Consider the following 18,589-nt stretch of genomic DNA (forward strand, 5'->3'; position numbering starts at 1 on the left):
GGTTTTAGGCTGGATGTCTGAAAAGCACTTTGGCAACTGCTGACATATAAAGCCCTAGTTACATTGCTTTCGGGAACTATTCTGGCCCCGTGACTTTTTCCACATTTTGTTACGTTACAGCCTTATTCTAAAATGGATTTGATTGTCCCCCCTCCCCCCCTCATCAATCTATACACAATACCCCATAATGACAAAGCAGAAATACGTTTTTAGAGATTTTTGCTCGTTTTTATATATATATATATAAAGATATTTTCATAAGTATTCAGAAACTTTACTCAGTACTTTGTTGAAGCACCTTTGGCAGTGATTACAGCCTTGAGTCTTCTTGGGTATGATGCTACAAGCTTGGCACACCTGTATTTGGGGAGTTTCTCCCATTCTTCTCTGCAGATCCTCTCAAGCTCTGTCAGGTTGGGTGGGGAGCGTCGCAGCACAGATATTTTCAGGTCTCTCCAGGGATGTTAGATCGGGTTCAAGTCCAGGCTCTGGCTGGGCCACTCAAGGACATTCAGAGACATGTCCTGAAGCCACTCTTGTGTCGTCTTGGCTGTGTGCTTCGGGTTGTTGTCCTGTTGGAAGGTGAACCTTCGTCCCAGTCTTCAGGTCCTGAGTACTCTGGAGCAGGTTTTCATCAAGGATCTCTCTGTACTTTGCTCCGTTCATCTTTCCCTCGATTCCGTTCACCTTTCCCTCGATCCTGACTCGTTTCCTGGTCCCTGCTGCTGAAAAGCATCCCCACAGCATGATGCTGCCACCACAATGCCACCCCGTAGGGATGGTGTCTGGTTTCCTCCAGACATGACGCTTGGCATTCAGGCCAAAGAGTTCAATCTTGGTTTCATCAGACCAGAGAATCTTGTTTCTCATGGTCTGAGAGTCCTTTAGGTGCCTTTAGGCAAACTCTAAGTGGGCTGTCATGTGCCTTTTACTGAGGAGTGGCTTCCGACTGGCCACTATACTATAAAGGCCTGATTGGTCGAGTGCTGCAGAGATGGTTGTCCTTCTGGAAGGTTCTCCCATCTCCACAGAGGAACCCTGGAGCTCTGTCAGAGTGATCAAGAACCTCCCTGACCAAGGTCCTTCTCCCCTGATTGCTCAGTTTGGCCGAGCGGCCTGCTCTAGGAAGAGTCTTGGTGGTTCCAAACTTCCTCCATTTAAGAATGATGGAGGCCACTGTGTTCTTGTGGACCTTCAATGCTGCAGAAATGTTTTGGTACCCTTCCCCATATCTGTGCCTCGACACAATCCTGTCTCAGAGCTCTACAGACAATTCCTTCAAACTCATGGCTTGGTTTTTGCTCTGAAATGCACTGTCAACTGTGGGACCTTATATAGACAGGTGTGTGTCTATCCAAATCATGGCCAATCAATTGAATTTACCACAGGTAAATTTACCACAGGTCAAGTTGTAGAAACATCTCAAGGATGATCAATGGAAACAGGATGCACCTGAGATCAATTTCAAGTCTCATAGTAAAAGGTCTGAATACTGATGTAAATAAGGTATTTCTGTATTTTTTTTTTTACATTTGCAAACTTTTCTCAAAACCTGTTTTTGTTTTGTCATTATGGGTATTGTGATGTCATTATGGGGTATTGTGGTGTCATTATGGGGTATTGTGGTGTCATTATGGGGTATTGTGGTGTCATTATGGGGTATTGTGGTGCCATTATGGGGTATTGTGGTGCCATTATGGGGTATTGTGGGCGGCAGGGTAGCCTAGTGGTTAGTGTTGGACTAGTAACCGGAAGGTTGCAAGTTCAAACCCCCGAGCTGACAAGGTACAAATCTGTTGTTCTGCCCCTGAACAGGCAGTTAACCCACTGTTCCTAGGCCGTCATTGAAAATAAGAATTTGTTCTTAACTGACTTGCCTAGATAAATAAAGGTAAAATAAAAATAAAAAAAATAAATAAATTGTGGTGTCATTATGGAGTATTGTGTGTAGATTGATGAGGATTTTTCATTTATTGAATCCATTTTAGAATAAGGCTATAATGTATCAACGTGTGTAAAAGGTGAAGGGGTCTGAATACTTTGCGAGTGCTCTGTATATACAGTTGATTAGATTGATAGTCCATGAATTTGAACATCTTGCACACTAGAGTATATTACATACCATTGTAGTTAGTGTTACCAGTTGATGTTACTCTTCAATAACAGACCCCAAAGCAAATCAGGGGGAGAAAAATGGGTTTATTCAAAGAGGACAAATCATATATGTTATGCTGAGAGGTAGATGTTCATTCTCCCCTGTCCTCAGTGATTCTCTCCACAGAACAAAGAGACAGGATGTAGTTTTATAACCCAACCCCTAGCCGGTGGTTGACCAATTAGAATTCCTTGTAATAAAACTGGGCCAATAGCCAAATGGCAAGTATCCTGTTTCAGGCTCAATGCCTAGACAAATTCCTCCCCTGTCTCTGACCCATTGATCGTTAACTCCCTCTTGACCGTCTCCCAGGCGACCCTAGTCCAATACGTCCCTTGTGTCTATCCTTCGCTATCCATGTTGTGGTTTGGGGTATTGTGGTGTCATTATGGGGTATTGTTGTGGTTTGCCTGTTCCAGAGTATGAGAAGAATGGAGCTCGGAATAACTTCGTCGACCAGGTGTTTGGTGGGGAGATGACCAGCACGGTCATGTGTCAGCAATGCAAGACGGTACGTACGGGAACTTAACATTTCAAATCACTCCCGCTTCGGGTTTCTATCCTGTTACACCAACTGTCAGAGCAAGCCATGAACTGAACGCTACTAAAGATCATCCATCCTCTATGAACACCGATTGACCACCAACCCCCTTAACAACAACAACAACAACAACAACACATCCAGAAATATGTTACATATCTGTCGTCGTTAATTTTTATTTTTTATTTTTTTAGGTTTCTTTGGTCAAGGAAATGTTTCTGGATCTGTCCCTTCCTGTCTCAGACCAGGTAATGATGATGATGATGACAGGTTTGTCTTTCTACACTAGCTGGATATGACGTCATGAAAACAACGTGTGCGCTAGCGGATGTATGACATCATCACGAAAACAACATGTTGTCAATCCATGATGGATGAGGACATTTCCTTGACGTTTTACCAGCTGTTTATCTTCTGAGCATAGCCCAGCTGTTTACCTTACATGCTATGCCATGTTGTGTTATGTTATGGCATGTTACCGTCATGCTCTACTGCTTAACGTCATGGTTTGCCGTGGTCTCTCAGGCCTACAGGAAGAAGAGTCAGAAGAAAGGAGCGGGGAACCAGAAGGCCAGCACTGAGGTGAAATATAATAACGGAGACAGCCCTAGCCCTGTCTCCATGACCAACGGTGACACTGACGACCTTCCTACTGGCAGCAAGTACCAGCAGAAGAAACAGAAGAAACAGGCTAAGAAACAGGCCAAGGTAGAGTTAGGAGGATTCTGGTACCCTAATGCCAAGAAACAGGCCAAGGTAGAGTTAGGAGGATTCTGGTACCCTATTTTAAATAAACTTGTGATTTTATTTGATTATATAGTGCACTACGTTTGACCAGAGCTCAATGAATAGTGTACTTTAAAGTTTCAAGTTTTATTAATGGTATGTACGTTATACACATGGTATTCACTGTCCAACGAAATCCATTGTCAATGCAGTATTAAAGCAGTAGCAGCGTGGAAGCAGTAGCAGTATTAAAGCAGTAGCAGTATTAAAGCAGTATCAGTTTGGATGCGGTAGCTGTTTTTAAAGCAGTAGCAGTGGATGCAGTAGCTGTTTTTAAAGCGGTAGCAGTGTGGAAGCGGTAGCAGTGTGGAAGCGGTAGCAGTATTAAAGCGGTAGCAGTATTAAAGCAGTAGCTGTTTTTAAAGCAGTAGCAGTGTGGAAGCGGTAGCTGTTTTAAAGCAGTAGCAGTATTAAAGCAGTAGCTGTTTTTAAAGCAGTAGCAGTATTAAAGCAGTAGCAGTTTGGATGCGGTAGCTGTTTTAAAGCTGTAGCAGTATTAAAGCGGTAGCAGTATTAAAGCAGTAGCCATATTAAACAGTGGCATTGTGGAAGCGGTAGCTGTTTTTAAAGCAGTAGCTGTTTTTAAAGCAGTAGCTGTATTAAAGCAGTAGCAGTATTAAAGCAGTAGCAGTGTGGGAGCAGTAGCCATATTAAAGCAGTAGCAGTGTGGACAGCCTTTTCTTTCTGTATTAACTTTGAGTTTACAACGCTGTAATGTCTGTCTCCTGTCCGTGTCCACAGAACCAGAGACGTCAGCAGAAGCTAGTCCCCCTGGACAGCTACACACCTTCAGAGAACACCGCAGAGAGCCCAGTACCAGCAGAGGAGGGAGAGGAGACGGGAAATAGTACCCAGGGAGAGGAGGAGGAGGAGGAGCCTCTGGTTGAGAGCCAATCATCAGAGACCGAGAGGTCCGAGACCGCTCCCTCAGAGCAGGACCAAGAGAAACCTCAGGGGGCAGGGCACACGGAGAAAGAGGAGGAGGAGGAGGATTGTGAACCAGTGGCTGTGTCCCACAACCACTCCACTGTGATGTCAGAAGAGCAGAGTCACCAGTCCCCTGAGGGGGTTGTAAAAAGAGACGGACACGAGGCTGAACATAGAGGAGAGGAAGAGGAGGAGAATGATGATGATGGTGATGCAGCCCAACCGTCTGGAGATGAGGAAGACACCAAACTGACAGACAAGCTGGGTGAACTATCTCTGAACGAAGCCTTCCTAGCCTCTGAGGACTCGGACCTGGAGCTGGGGTGCAGAGATGGAGACAGATCTGCTGAAACGGGTAATGTTGTATTTTGCACTTCTTTCCGCCCCCCTAAATGTTCTTTGTCACTTCTGGTTCTTTGTAGAGGATAGACGTTTAGGGTCCGGGGGGGGTGGAAATGTAATTACAAAAAAAAAACTGGAACGCTTCTTTGCGATATTTCAAAATGACATCGGTTTGACCGTTTGTAAGGAAATAGAATGAAAACCAACATGTTTCTGATAAGGATTCATTTCGGCTTGGATGCATATTTTATCTGGTTGAAATACTATCAGCTTTTATGATGCTGATTAAAGTTAGCATATTTATAGACGGTCCCTAACCATTTCACATTCTCATTCATTCACATTCTCTGAAGATGCTGAAAGAAAGAAATCATATTTCCCCGCTCTTGTTCCCAAATAAAAAAATGTTGCCTACATTTATTGTATAATTTTACTGCAAGAAATGTTTACTTCTGCAGGAGTTAATATTAAGGCTATATGAGAGGTTATCGACCTACAGTCATTGTCCAGGTTTCAGTTTCCATTTAACCCATCTGAGCAGGAGGCGACAGGCCTGTTTTGAAGTCCCCTGTCTTGTGACTGTTGAATGTGTAGGCTTACAGCGACTCACAATCATCACATCATAACGTAGCGGCTACCCTGTTCTACCACGCTACCAAATATTTCCCAAACATTACCTTTCTGGCCCTCTCTTCTCTTTATATTCTACTTGCCATTTCACAGCGTTTCTCTTATTGAATTAAAGTCCGACATTGTCCTTTTTTGCCCTCATGGAACAAGCCATTCTCAAAAGCATTTGGTGATTGGCGTGTAGGTTACTTGGCGCACTTACGGTTAGGCCCTTAATGTTAGGTTATCTGGCATTAGTGCATAAACCTCAAGGTAGCGTATACAGTTAAGTCATAAAGTATTCAGACCCCTTGACTTTTGTTTTCTACATTTTGTTACGTTACAGCCTTATTCTAAAATGTATTAAATAATTCCCCCCCCCCCATCAATCTGGACCCCAAAAAAAACTTATTTAAATAAAAAATGTAAATATCAAATTTACATAAGTATTCAATCCCTTTACTCAGTACTTTGTTGAAGCACCTTTGGCAGCGATTACAGCCTCCAGTCTTATTGGGTATGACGCTACAAGCTTGGCACACCTGTATTTGGGGAGTTTCTCCCACTCTTCTCTGCAGATCCTCTCAAGCTCTGTCAGGTTGGATGGGGAGCGTCGCTGCACCGTCCGGTTTAGGGGAGGGTTTGGCCGGACAGTATTTCCTTGTCCCATCGCACTGTAGCGACTCCTTTTGGCTGACTGGTCTCCTGCCGGCGAGCTGACTCTGGTCTCCGGCCGGCGAGCCGACTCTGGTCTCCGGCCGGCGAGCCGACTCTGGTCTCCGGCCGGCGAGCTGACTCTGGTCTCCGGCCGGCGAGCCGACTCTGGTCTCCGGCCGGCGAGCCGACTCTGGTCTCCTGCAAGCCGACTCTGGTCGCCTGCAAGCCGACTCTGGTCGCCTGCAAGCCATCACTTCTAAAAGACCAAGATTGGTCCGCAGTGACTGACCCTAAACCAACCCTGCCCTTCATCCACACTATTTTAATGACTCTAAACCAACCCTCCCCGTTGATATAACCACTAGTATGGATGTCAATTCCTGTTGTATCGTGTTTTAAAGTTAACAAAATATTTGTATATATATATTTTTTTCATTGTTATTTACCAAAAAACACTGAAAAAAAAAATGTAATTCCTAAAAATAGAAACGGAGACAAAGCTGGAGGGGAAGGAGTACACAGTCTCTCACCAGGATCCTAAACTGGCCTTTCACACGCTGGCCACCAGGGCGGCGCCAGAGAACCAGGAGTGCTCTGTGGAGTCCTGTCTCTACCAGTTCACAGAGGTAGAGAACCTCACTCAGAACAACTCTCTTCTCTGTGTCACCTGCACCAAGAGACAGACCAAAAACAAGGCTGCAGAAGGTATGGTTTTGAAATATTCTGTCAATGTTTTTTCTTTTCTCTCTTTTTTTTTTTTTAAACTAAAGAACATGAATGGTCATTCTGTTCGGTCCTGTCCCAGGTGTGTGTGTGTGTGTGTGTGTGTGTGTGTGTGTAAGGTTGGGCGGTATTACGATCGGCCATCGTTGATGGCGAAGACATTGTGACGTGACATACAATGGTTTAGCCTATGTGAATTTCACTGGTGCCCCACAGTAAGGAACCGAGTCTCGCAGCAGTCGCAGGACTGTACAGAGCGGGGCAGCACGTCGCAGGGCAGTACGCAGCAGGGCAGTACGCAGCAGGGCAGTACGCAGCAGGGCAGTACGCAGCAGGACTGTACAGAGCAGGGCAGCAGGGCAGGACACAGAGCAGGGCAGTACGCAGCAGGACTGAGGGCATTCAGGGCAGCATGTTGCAGGGCAGTACGCAGCAGGACTGTACAGAGCAGGGCAGTATGTACAGAGCAGGGCAGCATGTTGCAGGGCAGTGCTGTATAGCAGGACTGTATGTTGCAGGGCAGTATGTGTTAGCAGGACTGTACAGAGCAGGGCAGCATGTTGCAGGGCAGTACGCAGCAGGGCAGTACGCAGCAGGGCAGTACGCAGCAGGACTGTACAGAGCAGGGCAGCACACAAGTGACATTCAGGGTAATTAGCCTATACCTGCATGCTATAGCCTATTTCAATATGTGTTATATAGTCTACAGAACACGAGAGGAGTGTAGGCCAGACAGGGTGCGGGGAGAGTGTAGGCCAGACAGGGTGGGGGGGGGACATTCAGGGTAATTAGCGTAGGCCAGACAGGGTATGGGGAGAGTGTAGGCCAGACAGGGTGGGGTGGGGAGGGGGGGTAGGGCCAGACAGGGGGCGGGGAGAGAATTCCACCAAAGCATCACTAAATGTCCAGAAACAAAATATTGTTTCTCCGTCAGATGCTTGGACATTAAACTATAGCTTAAACCCATTCCATGTTCATTTTAAATAACGGACACTCCCTTCACTATGTTGCGTCTCGTAGTTTCTGAAAAACTTAAGTGAATATGGATGTTTCATTGTTTTTATTCATGGGTTTCTCCCGCTCAAACAACGACTATAACAGAGTTCCTTCTCAAAGTTATTGTTATAGTGTAAAAACATAAAGTAGGGGGGACTACATGACAGATCAAACCAAAATCACTAGCCTGTAGAAACATCTCATGACCAGATATGTGGGGAAAATCCCTCCAAGCGAGGTTGAAGACCAAATGTCCAATAACCTAACCTCGTTCCTCTTACAAGGCCATAAATGCTTTGCCAGTTACGGCCATCAACACTAGTTCATTTCCCCAAAGTGTTCCAGTCTACCAAGGTATTGTCAATCACAGCTTTGACTGTGAAAAATAACACGAATGAAAGGAATGGGCTATTGTCAATCACAGCTTTGACTGTCAAAAATAACACGAATGAAAGGAATGGGCTATTGTCAATCACAGCTTTGACTGTGAAAATAACACGAATGAAAGGAATGGGCTATTGTCAATCACAGCTTTGTGATAGAATAAAGCATATAATAAGAATTGTATATTTTTATCCGGGTGTGAAGTCTGGTAGACTGCTTCTATCCAGCCCCCGGATGTTACTACGGTAACGCAGCCCGTTCCTCATCCGACCTGTCGGTGTCCCATCACAGACATTTAGCACACTAACCAGCTCCATGCTGAGGCTCCTCCACCAGAAACTCATAGGAAAGATTTGGCTGCACTTAGTCTTTGTCCAGTCTAACCACATTATATTTCACAGTGATTCATCCAGTCTCTAACCACATTATATTTCACAGTGATTCGTCCAGTCTCTAACCACATTATATTTCACAGTGATTCATCCAGTCTCTAACCACATTATATTTCACAATGATTCGTCCAGTCTCTAACCACATTATATTTCACAGTGATTCATCCAGTCTCTAACCTCATTATATTTCACAGTGATTCATCCAGTCTCTAACCACATTATATTTCAGTGATTCATCCAGTCTCTAACCTCATTATATTTCACATTATATTCAGTCTCTAACCACATGATTCATCCAGTCTCTAACCTCATCCAGTATATTTCACATATTTCATAATCATTCATCCAGTCTCTAACCACATATTTCATAATGATTCATCCAGTCTCTAACCACATATTTCATAATGATTCATCCAGTGATTCATCCAGTCTCTAACCACATTATATTTCATATATCTCTAACAACAGTGATTCATCCAGTCTCTAACCTCATTATATTTCACAGTGATTCATCCAGTCTCTAACCACATTATATTTCACAGTGATTCATCCAGTCTCTAACCACATTATATTTCACAGTGATTCATCCAGTCTCTGACCACATTATATTTCACAGTGATTCATCCAGTCTCTGACCACATTATATTTCACAGTGATTGGTCCAGTTTGTTCTATAGCCCAACTGTTGTTTAACTGATTTATTATTTTATGTTATTTGTTCCTTAAACAAATGTTTTTGGTTGACCAATAAGGAGGAGTGATGTTTTATGGGTACATAATAAACGATAGGACAATGGTTGATATCGCCCAACCGTAGTGTGTGTGTGTGTGTGTGTGTGTGTGTGTGTGTGTGTGTGTATGTGTGTGTGTGTAAGTCATTGTGTATTTTACAAGGTGTGTGTGTGTCTGTGTGTGTTTGTGTGTGTGTCATTGTGTATTTTACAAGGTGTGTGTGTGTGTCATTGTGTATTTTACAAGGTGTGTGTGTGTGTAAGTCATTGTGTGTGTGTAAGTCATTGTGTATTTTACAAGGTGTGTGTGTGTGCTTGTTTAGGCTCCAAGAAGAATGTACACAGATGCTCTGAAGCAAATGCTGATCTCGTCTCCCCCTCCAGTGCTGACGCTTCACTTGAAGAGATTCCAGCAGGTAACCCTCTCCAACAACGAGGGCTGTGACGGTCATGGACATTTGGATAATGGTTGTTTGTCACCATTTTTTTTTTTTTTTATAATTGTTCAAATAAGCAATTATTATAAAAAAATATAAAAAAAATGTTTAATTTTAAGTCCACACACTTTATCCAAAAGCAGAAAAGTAAACCTGGTTTAAATACATCTACTCCTGTGTTACCGCAGCAACGGATTCAACCAGCCCTCGGACTTCCGCAACACAACATTTCAGTGTTGTAACCTTTCTCCTTATATCGGCTGTTAGATGTAAAACCACACTTACTCTGCTGCTTATGGGTAAAAGTTGTTTGACTTTAATATAAAAAAGTAGTTTTTTTTTTTTTAAATAAATTATAACTTAGGACTTTTATTTTAATTAAGATGTTCATACATAATTGTTGGTTACACGATTATACAATTAGTGTGCCACACCTATTTATTTTTTTGTTTTAAAAACTAAAAAAAAAAAAAATTGCACCTTTTTTATTTAAGTGGGCAAGTCAGTTTTAAGAACAATTTCTTATTTACTAACAATGTTTACCAGCACACTGTTTATACTGCGTCCAATTACACACAACAACATGAGCTCTTGGTCTGGATTGAATCTGTAGAACACAGTCGACAATGCGCATTTTGAAAAGAAAACGGTGTTCCTCGTTTTTTTTTTGACGAAGATGGCATTCACAGTAAACGAGGAGGATGTCGGCTCCATTGCAGGTTACATTGTAAAAGGTCAATCATTAGATGCTACATCCATTTTTTGGACTTATAAATAAATGATATGTACCCATACGATTCTTGAAGAATATAACTTATTGAAATGCCTCGTGAGTTTCGGTCAACTGTCACACTCCATGAGAACCCAAAATATAACAAACATTTATATAGCCTCATAACATGGTTAAAACTATAATGTTGATATCATGGATGGTCGGTCCTTGCATCCATATTAATTTGAGAGTGGTATCATTTCTCAAGCTCCGTCCCTCAGCTGTTTACCAAAACAGGGCCAGGGGGAAGCTTCATTATTGTTTAAACTGCTGATTGCTCCTTTTAAATGTCATGTCAAGTGCACTACAATGAGGCATCGGATTGAAACACGGCACTTGTTGGTAACACTAAAGCCCTGAAGAGTACACTAATATACCTGCCTGTGTTTCCCATAGATATTTTTTCTGTCACCTCTGAGGCACCAAACCCCCCAAAAAAGTGTACAGTGCATTTTGGAGAGTATTCAGACCCCTTGATTTTTTACATTTTAAATAAAGCCTCATTCTTAAATTGATTAAATTGCCCCCCCCCCCCCCCACACACACACACACACACACACACACACAAATCAACATAATGACAAAGCAACATATTTTTTTTTTTTTTTTTGCAAATGTATAAAAATTAGCTGAAATATGACATTTACAATAGTATTCAGAAACTTTACTCAGTACTTTGTTGAAGCATCTTTGGCAGTGATTACAGCCTCAAGTCTTCTTGGGTATGATGCTACAAGCTTGGCACACCTGTATTTGGGGAGTTTCTCCCATTTGTCTCTGCAGATCCTCTCAAGCTCTGTCAGGTTGGATGGGGAGCGTTGCTGCACAGCTATTTTCAGGTCTCTCCAGAGATGTTTGATCGGGTTCAAGTCCGGGCTCTTGCTGGGCTAGTCAAGGACATTTAGAGTCCCGAAGCCACTCCCGCATTGTCTTGGCTGTGTGCTTTGGGTCGTTGTCATGTTGGAAGGTGAACTGTCGCCCCAGTTTGAGGTCCTGAGCGCTCTGAAGCAGGTTTTCATCAAGAATCTCTCTGTACTTTGCTCCGTTCATCTTTCCCTCGATCCTGACTAGTCTCCCAGTCCCTGCCGCTGAAAAACATCCCCACAGCATGATGCTGCTTCCCCCATGCTTCACCGTAGAGATGGTGCAAGGTTTCCTCCAGACGTGACGTTTGGCATTCAGGCCAAATAGTTCTCATAGCAAAGGGTCTGAATTCTTTTTAATTTTATTAAATTCTAAAAAGCTGTTTTCGCTTTGTCATCATGGGGTATTGTGTGTTTGATTGACAAACGTTTTTTATTTCATCCATTTTAGAATAAGGCTGAAACGTAACAAAATGTGGAAAAAGTCAAGAGGTCTGAGTACTTTCTGAAGGCACTGTGATTTTCAAGTGTGTAACTTGTCTCTACCTCTGTCCCTGTCCCTACCTCTGTCCCTGCATCTGTCTCTACCTCTGTCCCTGTCTCTGTCTGTCTCTGTCTTTGTCCCTGTCCCTACCTCTGTCTCTGTCCCCTCCTCTGTCCCTACCTCTGCCTCTGTCCCTACCTCTGTCCCTACCTCTGCCTCTGTTCCTGTCCCTACCTCTGTCTCTGTCCCTACCTCTGTCCCTACCTTTGTCTTTCTGCCTCTGTCCCTGCCTCTGTCCCTTCCTCTGTCCCTACCTCTGCCTCTGTTCCTGTCCCTGTTCCTGTCCCTGTCTCTACCTCTGTCCCTGTCTCTGTTCCTGCCCCTACCTCTGCCCCTACCTCTGCCCCTGTCTCTGTCCCTACCTCTGTCCCTGTCCAGATTGGATACAGTGTGTGTAAGGTGAACAGCCACGTCAACTTCCCTCACATTCTAGACGTAGCACCATTCTGCTCTGTCATATGCAAGGTAAAACTCACTCAAATAACACCTTTTTTATGACACCTTTATTAAATATATATAAAACGTTAATAAGTAACATGTGGAAATAAAAATAAAATCACGGTTTTGTTGTGTATCTTAGTGTTATATTATTTATTATTATTATTTATTATTATTATTTATTATTATATATATTTATTATTATTATATATATTTATTATTATTATATATATTTATTATTATTATATATATTTATTATTATTATATATATATTTATTATTATTATTATTATATATATATTTATTATTATTATTATTATGTACATATATATATTTATTATTATTATTATATATATATATTTATTATTATTATTATATATATATATTTATTATTATTATATATATTTATTATTATTTATTTTTATATATATATATATATTTATTATTATTTATTTTTTATATATATATATATTATTATAATAATAATAATAATAATAATAATAATTAGAGTCCTGAGTTGTTCCATGGGCAGAGTAAATGGAGGCCATTTTGAATGTTGACATGATGTTTCTCTTGTTTTGTATTCAGGGAGTGTCGGAGGGAGGCTCTCGGGTGCTTTACAGTCTGTATGGTATAGTAGAACACAGTGGGACTATGAGAAGTGGCCATTATACAGCCTACGTCAAAGCTCGACCTTTCTGCCCCTCCACGACACACAACGGAGTGGGCACACATGGTAGGACTGCTGTTTAACGTACAGCTTTAACAGACTGTTGGGTTTGTACTGAGCATGGTCATTTGAAACAATCCAAAAAATAGATAAGTTCCATACCGGGATTTTAATTTTGACAATATATCATATTTTCTTTTGCCCTAGTTGGCTGTACCTGCACAAAAACTCCACTATTTTTCCATCATAGCTTGTTCTTCATCTTTTTTAAATAGGGTGCCAATTTGTTTTCATGACTAATTTACTTGTTTTTCCTCATGGCTCTCTTGTCCCTCTGCAGCAGATATTTGGTGAGCAATATGGTTCGAAAATCGAAGCGCAATAAAATCACAGTATCATAATGCATATTGTATGAGCACCTAAAGTATTGTGATGATATCGTATGGCGAGGTCCATTGCTATATTCTTGGGCGGCAGTGTAGCCTAGTGGTTAGAGCGTTGGACTAGTAACCGAAAGGTTGCAAGTTCGAATCCTCGAGCTGACAAGGTACAAATCTGTCGTTCTGCCCCTGAACAGGCAGTTAACCCACTGTTCCTAGGCCGTCATTGAAAATAATAATTTGTTCTTAACTGACTTGCCTAGTAAAATAAAGGTAAAATAAAAAATAAATAAAAAATATATATATACCCTATACAGGGGTATTTGGAAATACCGTCAACTAATCCTTAAAAAGAAAAGGTTTTATTCATTTTAATATTTGTAGCTATTTTTTCATATATATTTTATATATTATTTTACATTATGAAGCTTACCATAGTTCCCCAGGCCAGTTGAGCCAGTCACGTGTTTGTTTTGTAACGACAGCTGTGTATTGCCACGGGTCGCTTTTTATATTGAAAGTCGTGTTGTTGTTTTTTTGAAAGCGCAACTGGAGTGTTCCTTCACAGAAAGCGCAACACACTCAGCAGAAAATGGCTTCATTTTCATCATGTGACAACAGAAGAATGCAGCCATCTTTATTTCCTATTCTTTTGCTTAAAGTTAATCTTGCATTTTACTGGTCAATATATAGGCTACAGTGAGAAAAGTACCAGAGAACAGTAGCTCCACATCAGTCTGTCTGCTGATAGAATGATGGAGAACAGTAGCTCCACATCAGTCTGTCTGCTGATAGAATGATGGAGAACAGTAGCTCCACATCAGAGTGCTGTCTGCTGATAGAATGATGGAGAACAGTAGCTCCACATCAGAGTGCTGTCTGCTGATAGAATGATGGAGACCAGTAGCTCCACATCAGAGTGCTGTCTGCTGATAGAATGATGGAGACCAGTAGCTCCACATCAGAGTGCTGTCTGCTGATAGAATGATGGAGACCAGTAGCTCCACGTCAGTGCTGTCTGCTGATAGAATGATATTGTTGAATTCTCAAGAGTTCAGAAGTGAAACTGAAGCATAACATGAGTCTGACGCTGAGCAGAAATTACAATAAGAACCATTTTAGATCTGCGTTTACAACACGCAGCAAAATATTTCTTATGCGTTATACAGTGGGGCAAAAAAGTATTTGTAAGTCGCTCTGGATAAGAGTGTCTGCTAAATGACTTAAATGTAAATGTAAATGTATTTGGTCAGCCATCAATTGTGCAAGTTCTCCCACTTAAAAAGATGAGTGAGGTCTGTAATTTTCATCATAGTTACACTTCAACTATGACAGACAAAATGAGAGAAAAAAAAATCCAGAAAATCACATTGTAGGATTTTTAATGAATTTATTTGCAAATTATGGTGGAAAATAAGTATTTGGTCAATAACAAACGTTTATTTCAATACTTTGTTATATACCATTTGTTGGCAATGACAGAGGTCAAACGTTTTCTGTAAGTCCTCACAAGGTTTTCACACACTGTTGCTGGTATTTTGGCCCATTCCTCCATGCAGATCTCCTCTAGAGCAGTGATGTTTTGGGGCTGTTGCTGGGCAACACGGACTTTCAACTCCCTCCAAAGATTTTCTATGGGGTTGAGATCTGGAGACTGGCTAGGCCACTCCAGGACCTTGAAATGCTTCTTACGAAGCCACTCCTTCGTTGCCCGGGCGGTGTGTTTGGGATCATTGTCATGCTGAAAGACCCAGCCACGTTTGATTTCAATGCCCTTGCTGATGGAAGGAGGTTTTCACTCAAAAGTTCACGGTACATGGCCCCATTCATTCTTTCCTTTACACGGATCAGTCGTCCTGGTCCCTTTGCAGAAAAACAGCCCCAAAGCATGATGTTTCCACCCCCATGCTTCACAGTACGTATGGTGTTCTTTGGATGCAACTCAGCATTCTTTGTCCTCCAAACACGACGAGTTGAGTTTTTACCAAAAAGTTATATTTTGGTTTCATCTGACCATATGACATTCTCCTAATCTTCTGGATCATCCAAATGCTCTCTAGCAAACTTCAGACGGGCCTGGACATGGACTGGTTTAAGCAGGGGGACACGTCTGGCACTGCAGGATTTGATTCCCTGGCGGCGTAGTGTGTTACTGATGGTAGGCTTTGTTACTTTGGTCCCAGCTCTCTGCAGGTCATTCACTAGGTCCCCCTGTGTGGTTCTGGGATTTTTGCTCACCGTTCTTGTGATCATTTTGACCCCACGGGGTGAGATCTTGCGTGCAGCCCCAGATCGAGGGAGATTATCAGTGGTCTTGTATGTCTTCAATTTCCTAATAATTGCTCCCACAGTTGATCTATTGCAGATTCAGTCTTCCCAGCCTGGTGCAGGTCTACAATTTTGTTTCTGGTGTCCTTTGACAGCTCTTTGGTCTTGGCCATAGTGGAGTTTGGAGTGTGATTGTTTGAGGTTGTGGACAGGTGTCTTTTTATACTGATAACAAGTTCAAACAGGTGCCATTAATACAGGTAACGAGTGGAGGACAGAGGAGCCTCTTAAAGAAGTTACAGGTCTGTGAGAGCCAGAGATCTTGCTTGTTTGTAGGTGACCAAATACTTATTTTCCACCATAATTTCCACCTACAATGTGATTTTCTGGATTTTGTTTTTCTCATTTTGTCTATCATAGTTGAAGTGTACCTATGATAAAAAATTACAGGCCTCTCATCTTTTTAAGCGGGAGAACTTGCACAATTGGTGGCTGACTAAATACTTTTTCCCCCAACTGTCTTTAATGCGACAAATGGAAACTATATATATATATATATATATATATATATATATAAAAAAAAAATATTTTTGTAAATTATAATTGCCGACAAATTTAAGGTATGCTGGTAACATGATGTTATCAAATATAAAACTTCACTCCACATTTAATTCTAAATGCTTGCAAAATAAATAGAAAATTAACAATAAAATATTGTTTCTTTGCAGGACGAAGATTGTCTTGCCTTTTTAATAAGAGTGTCTGAATTGCTTCACGTTGCAGTTTGAAGTTTCACCATCATTGTTTTAGATAATCAAGGCCTGCGTGAGTTACTGTGCACCATGGCAATATGTTGGCACATGAGAATTATTTATATTAGAATATGGCAAATGTTTAGTCAATTTTTGTATTCTATCCATGCTGGTTTTTGCGGCCTACCAGAGACATGATAGGTGAGCAGGGATTACAGGCTGGCTACTTCATTACTGAGCAAAGGGGGGTACACTCAGCCGAATGCATCATAACCCTAGTAGGACAATGGAAACACTTCAAACACTTTTTTTTTTTCTCTCGACATTCTAGATTTAATAAAAAATTAAGGTGTGATGTCATTACCTCCAGCTGCTTCTGTCCACGCAAGTCACTTCATGGGAAACGCACCGTGGCAATTGTTGTCTAATTTCTATGATAAATGTTTGACAACAACAAATCACTGGACAAGTTTATGGAAACATTGCCCCTTTTTTTATATATATATATAATTTTTAAAGCACACAGTGGCCATCTTGGTACATCCATTTTTGGGCATTTAGATTATTGATATATAAAGACTAGACATTTACTATAAAAATAATATAACTTCTAAATGATGAGCTTAGTTTGATTGTCGGACCACATCGAACCCAAAATACGAGCTTGTTGTTTCTAAACATACAAATAAACAAAACTTAACACCCATTACCTCTCCCCTTCCTCCTCCCCTAAGGTGAGCCAGAGCCGGTGAAAGGGGCGTGGTTCCACGTGAGTGACAGTAGTGTGCAGCCAGTCACGGAGAGCAAAGTGCAGAGCTCCCAAGCCTACCTCCTATTCTACGAGAGGATCTCCTAGACCTGCCTACGTCCCAACTTGTACCCTATTTACCTACATACTGTTGGCTGTGTTTACACGGGCAGCCCTGGTTCTGATCTTTTGACAATAATTGGTCTTTTGACCGATCAGATCTTATTCCAATACTTGGGCAAAAGATCAGAATTGGGCTGGCTGTTTAAACGCAGCCGTAGTGCACTACTTTTGGCCAGAGCCTTATTATGCAGCCTTATGAGGCTTTTCCCGGCCACAATTAGTGCACTATAAATGCCCTATTCCCTACATAGTGCACTACTTGTGGCCTGAGACATTGTACTGGTATTGATATAAGCCAGATGAAGTGCAGAGTGAATACGAGTGGAGTATTTTTTTTTTCTATTTTTAATAATCAATATAAAGGGGTGGGTCTTAAATTGAACCCTATTCCCTATGTGGTGCACTACTTTAGACCAGAACCCTATTTGTCCTGTTCAAAAGCAGTGCACTAAAATAGGGAATAAAATAAAAAAAATGAGGGTGACATTTGAGACCTTGACAAAGATAATTCATTCAGATCATGACTGGGGATGTCCCAAAACAAACAATATTTAGCTTGGAAGTTTTTTTTTCTGTTTTCAATTAATTAATTGTATCAGTAATTGACATAAAAAGAATCCCAAGTATTTTTTTTTACTGTGCATATGTGACTATACAGTGTTTTCCTAAGAAAGAAAGAAGGGAGCACAGAGCATTTTGTGCGTCCCAAATTGCACCGTATATAAGGGCACTACATTTTGATCAGAGGTCTAAATTGGAAATCGGGTGCCATTCAAAACGCCAGCCATTCTATTCCTCTTCGACATGAAACCATAGAAGAGTTTGTTGATTGATCTGTCTGATTGCTTGGTGTGTTACACAGTAGAAGCAAAATAAACCTGCCAATATCTTTTTTTAAATTATTATTATTGCTGCAATATGTGACCTTTTGGGCAGACCTGACCAAATTCACATAGGAGTGCAGTTATAGATCTGTCATTCTTATTAAAGCAAGTTTAAGAATTGGCAGATATGTTCTATGTGTTCTATTTCTGAAAATACAATATTTTTGGTTATGGAAAATATGTTTCACAGAGGTTAAGATGGTACAATTATTCTCTACACTATTCTTGTTTATTTTGTCACGAACTGTAATTAGGAAAATTATTATAATTTTAGCAACCAGGAAATGGCAAATATTTCTGCATAGTGCTCATTTAAATTGTTAAAAACGATCAGTGGAGGAAAAAAACGATAATTTTTATGACATTTTTATTTGAGTACTTTTTATATTGTGTTGTCAAGATGCAAATTAAAAAGCTTGAAATACAGGAAAAATTCGACTGACTTATTTTGCTGTGACGCAATTGGGT

At 41.2% G+C, this 18,589-nt stretch overlaps 1 protein-coding gene across 1 annotated transcript; it reads left to right on the plus strand.

Moving 5' to 3' along the window:
- Positions 1-2,574: 2,574 nt before the first annotated feature.
- On the plus strand, positions 2,575-18,548 carry LOC135553240 (ubiquitin carboxyl-terminal hydrolase 16-like; the record flags this gene model as incomplete). Its single annotated transcript, XM_064985415.1, is given in 9 exon segments — positions 2,575-2,666; positions 2,891-2,944; positions 3,222-3,404; positions 4,224-4,764; positions 6,504-6,715; positions 9,567-9,659; positions 12,238-12,324; positions 12,885-13,032; positions 17,101-18,548. Coding segments are annotated over 9 exon segments (1,532 nt in total), but the record flags the coding sequence as incomplete, so codon positions are not given.
- Between the last annotated feature and the right edge of the window lie 41 nt (positions 18,549-18,589).

This window comes from Oncorhynchus masou, chromosome 13, assembly GCF_036934945.1.
Source record: "Oncorhynchus masou masou isolate Uvic2021 chromosome 13, UVic_Omas_1.1, whole genome shotgun sequence".
NCBI classification, from domain to species: domain Eukaryota; kingdom Metazoa; phylum Chordata; class Actinopteri; order Salmoniformes; family Salmonidae; genus Oncorhynchus; species Oncorhynchus masou.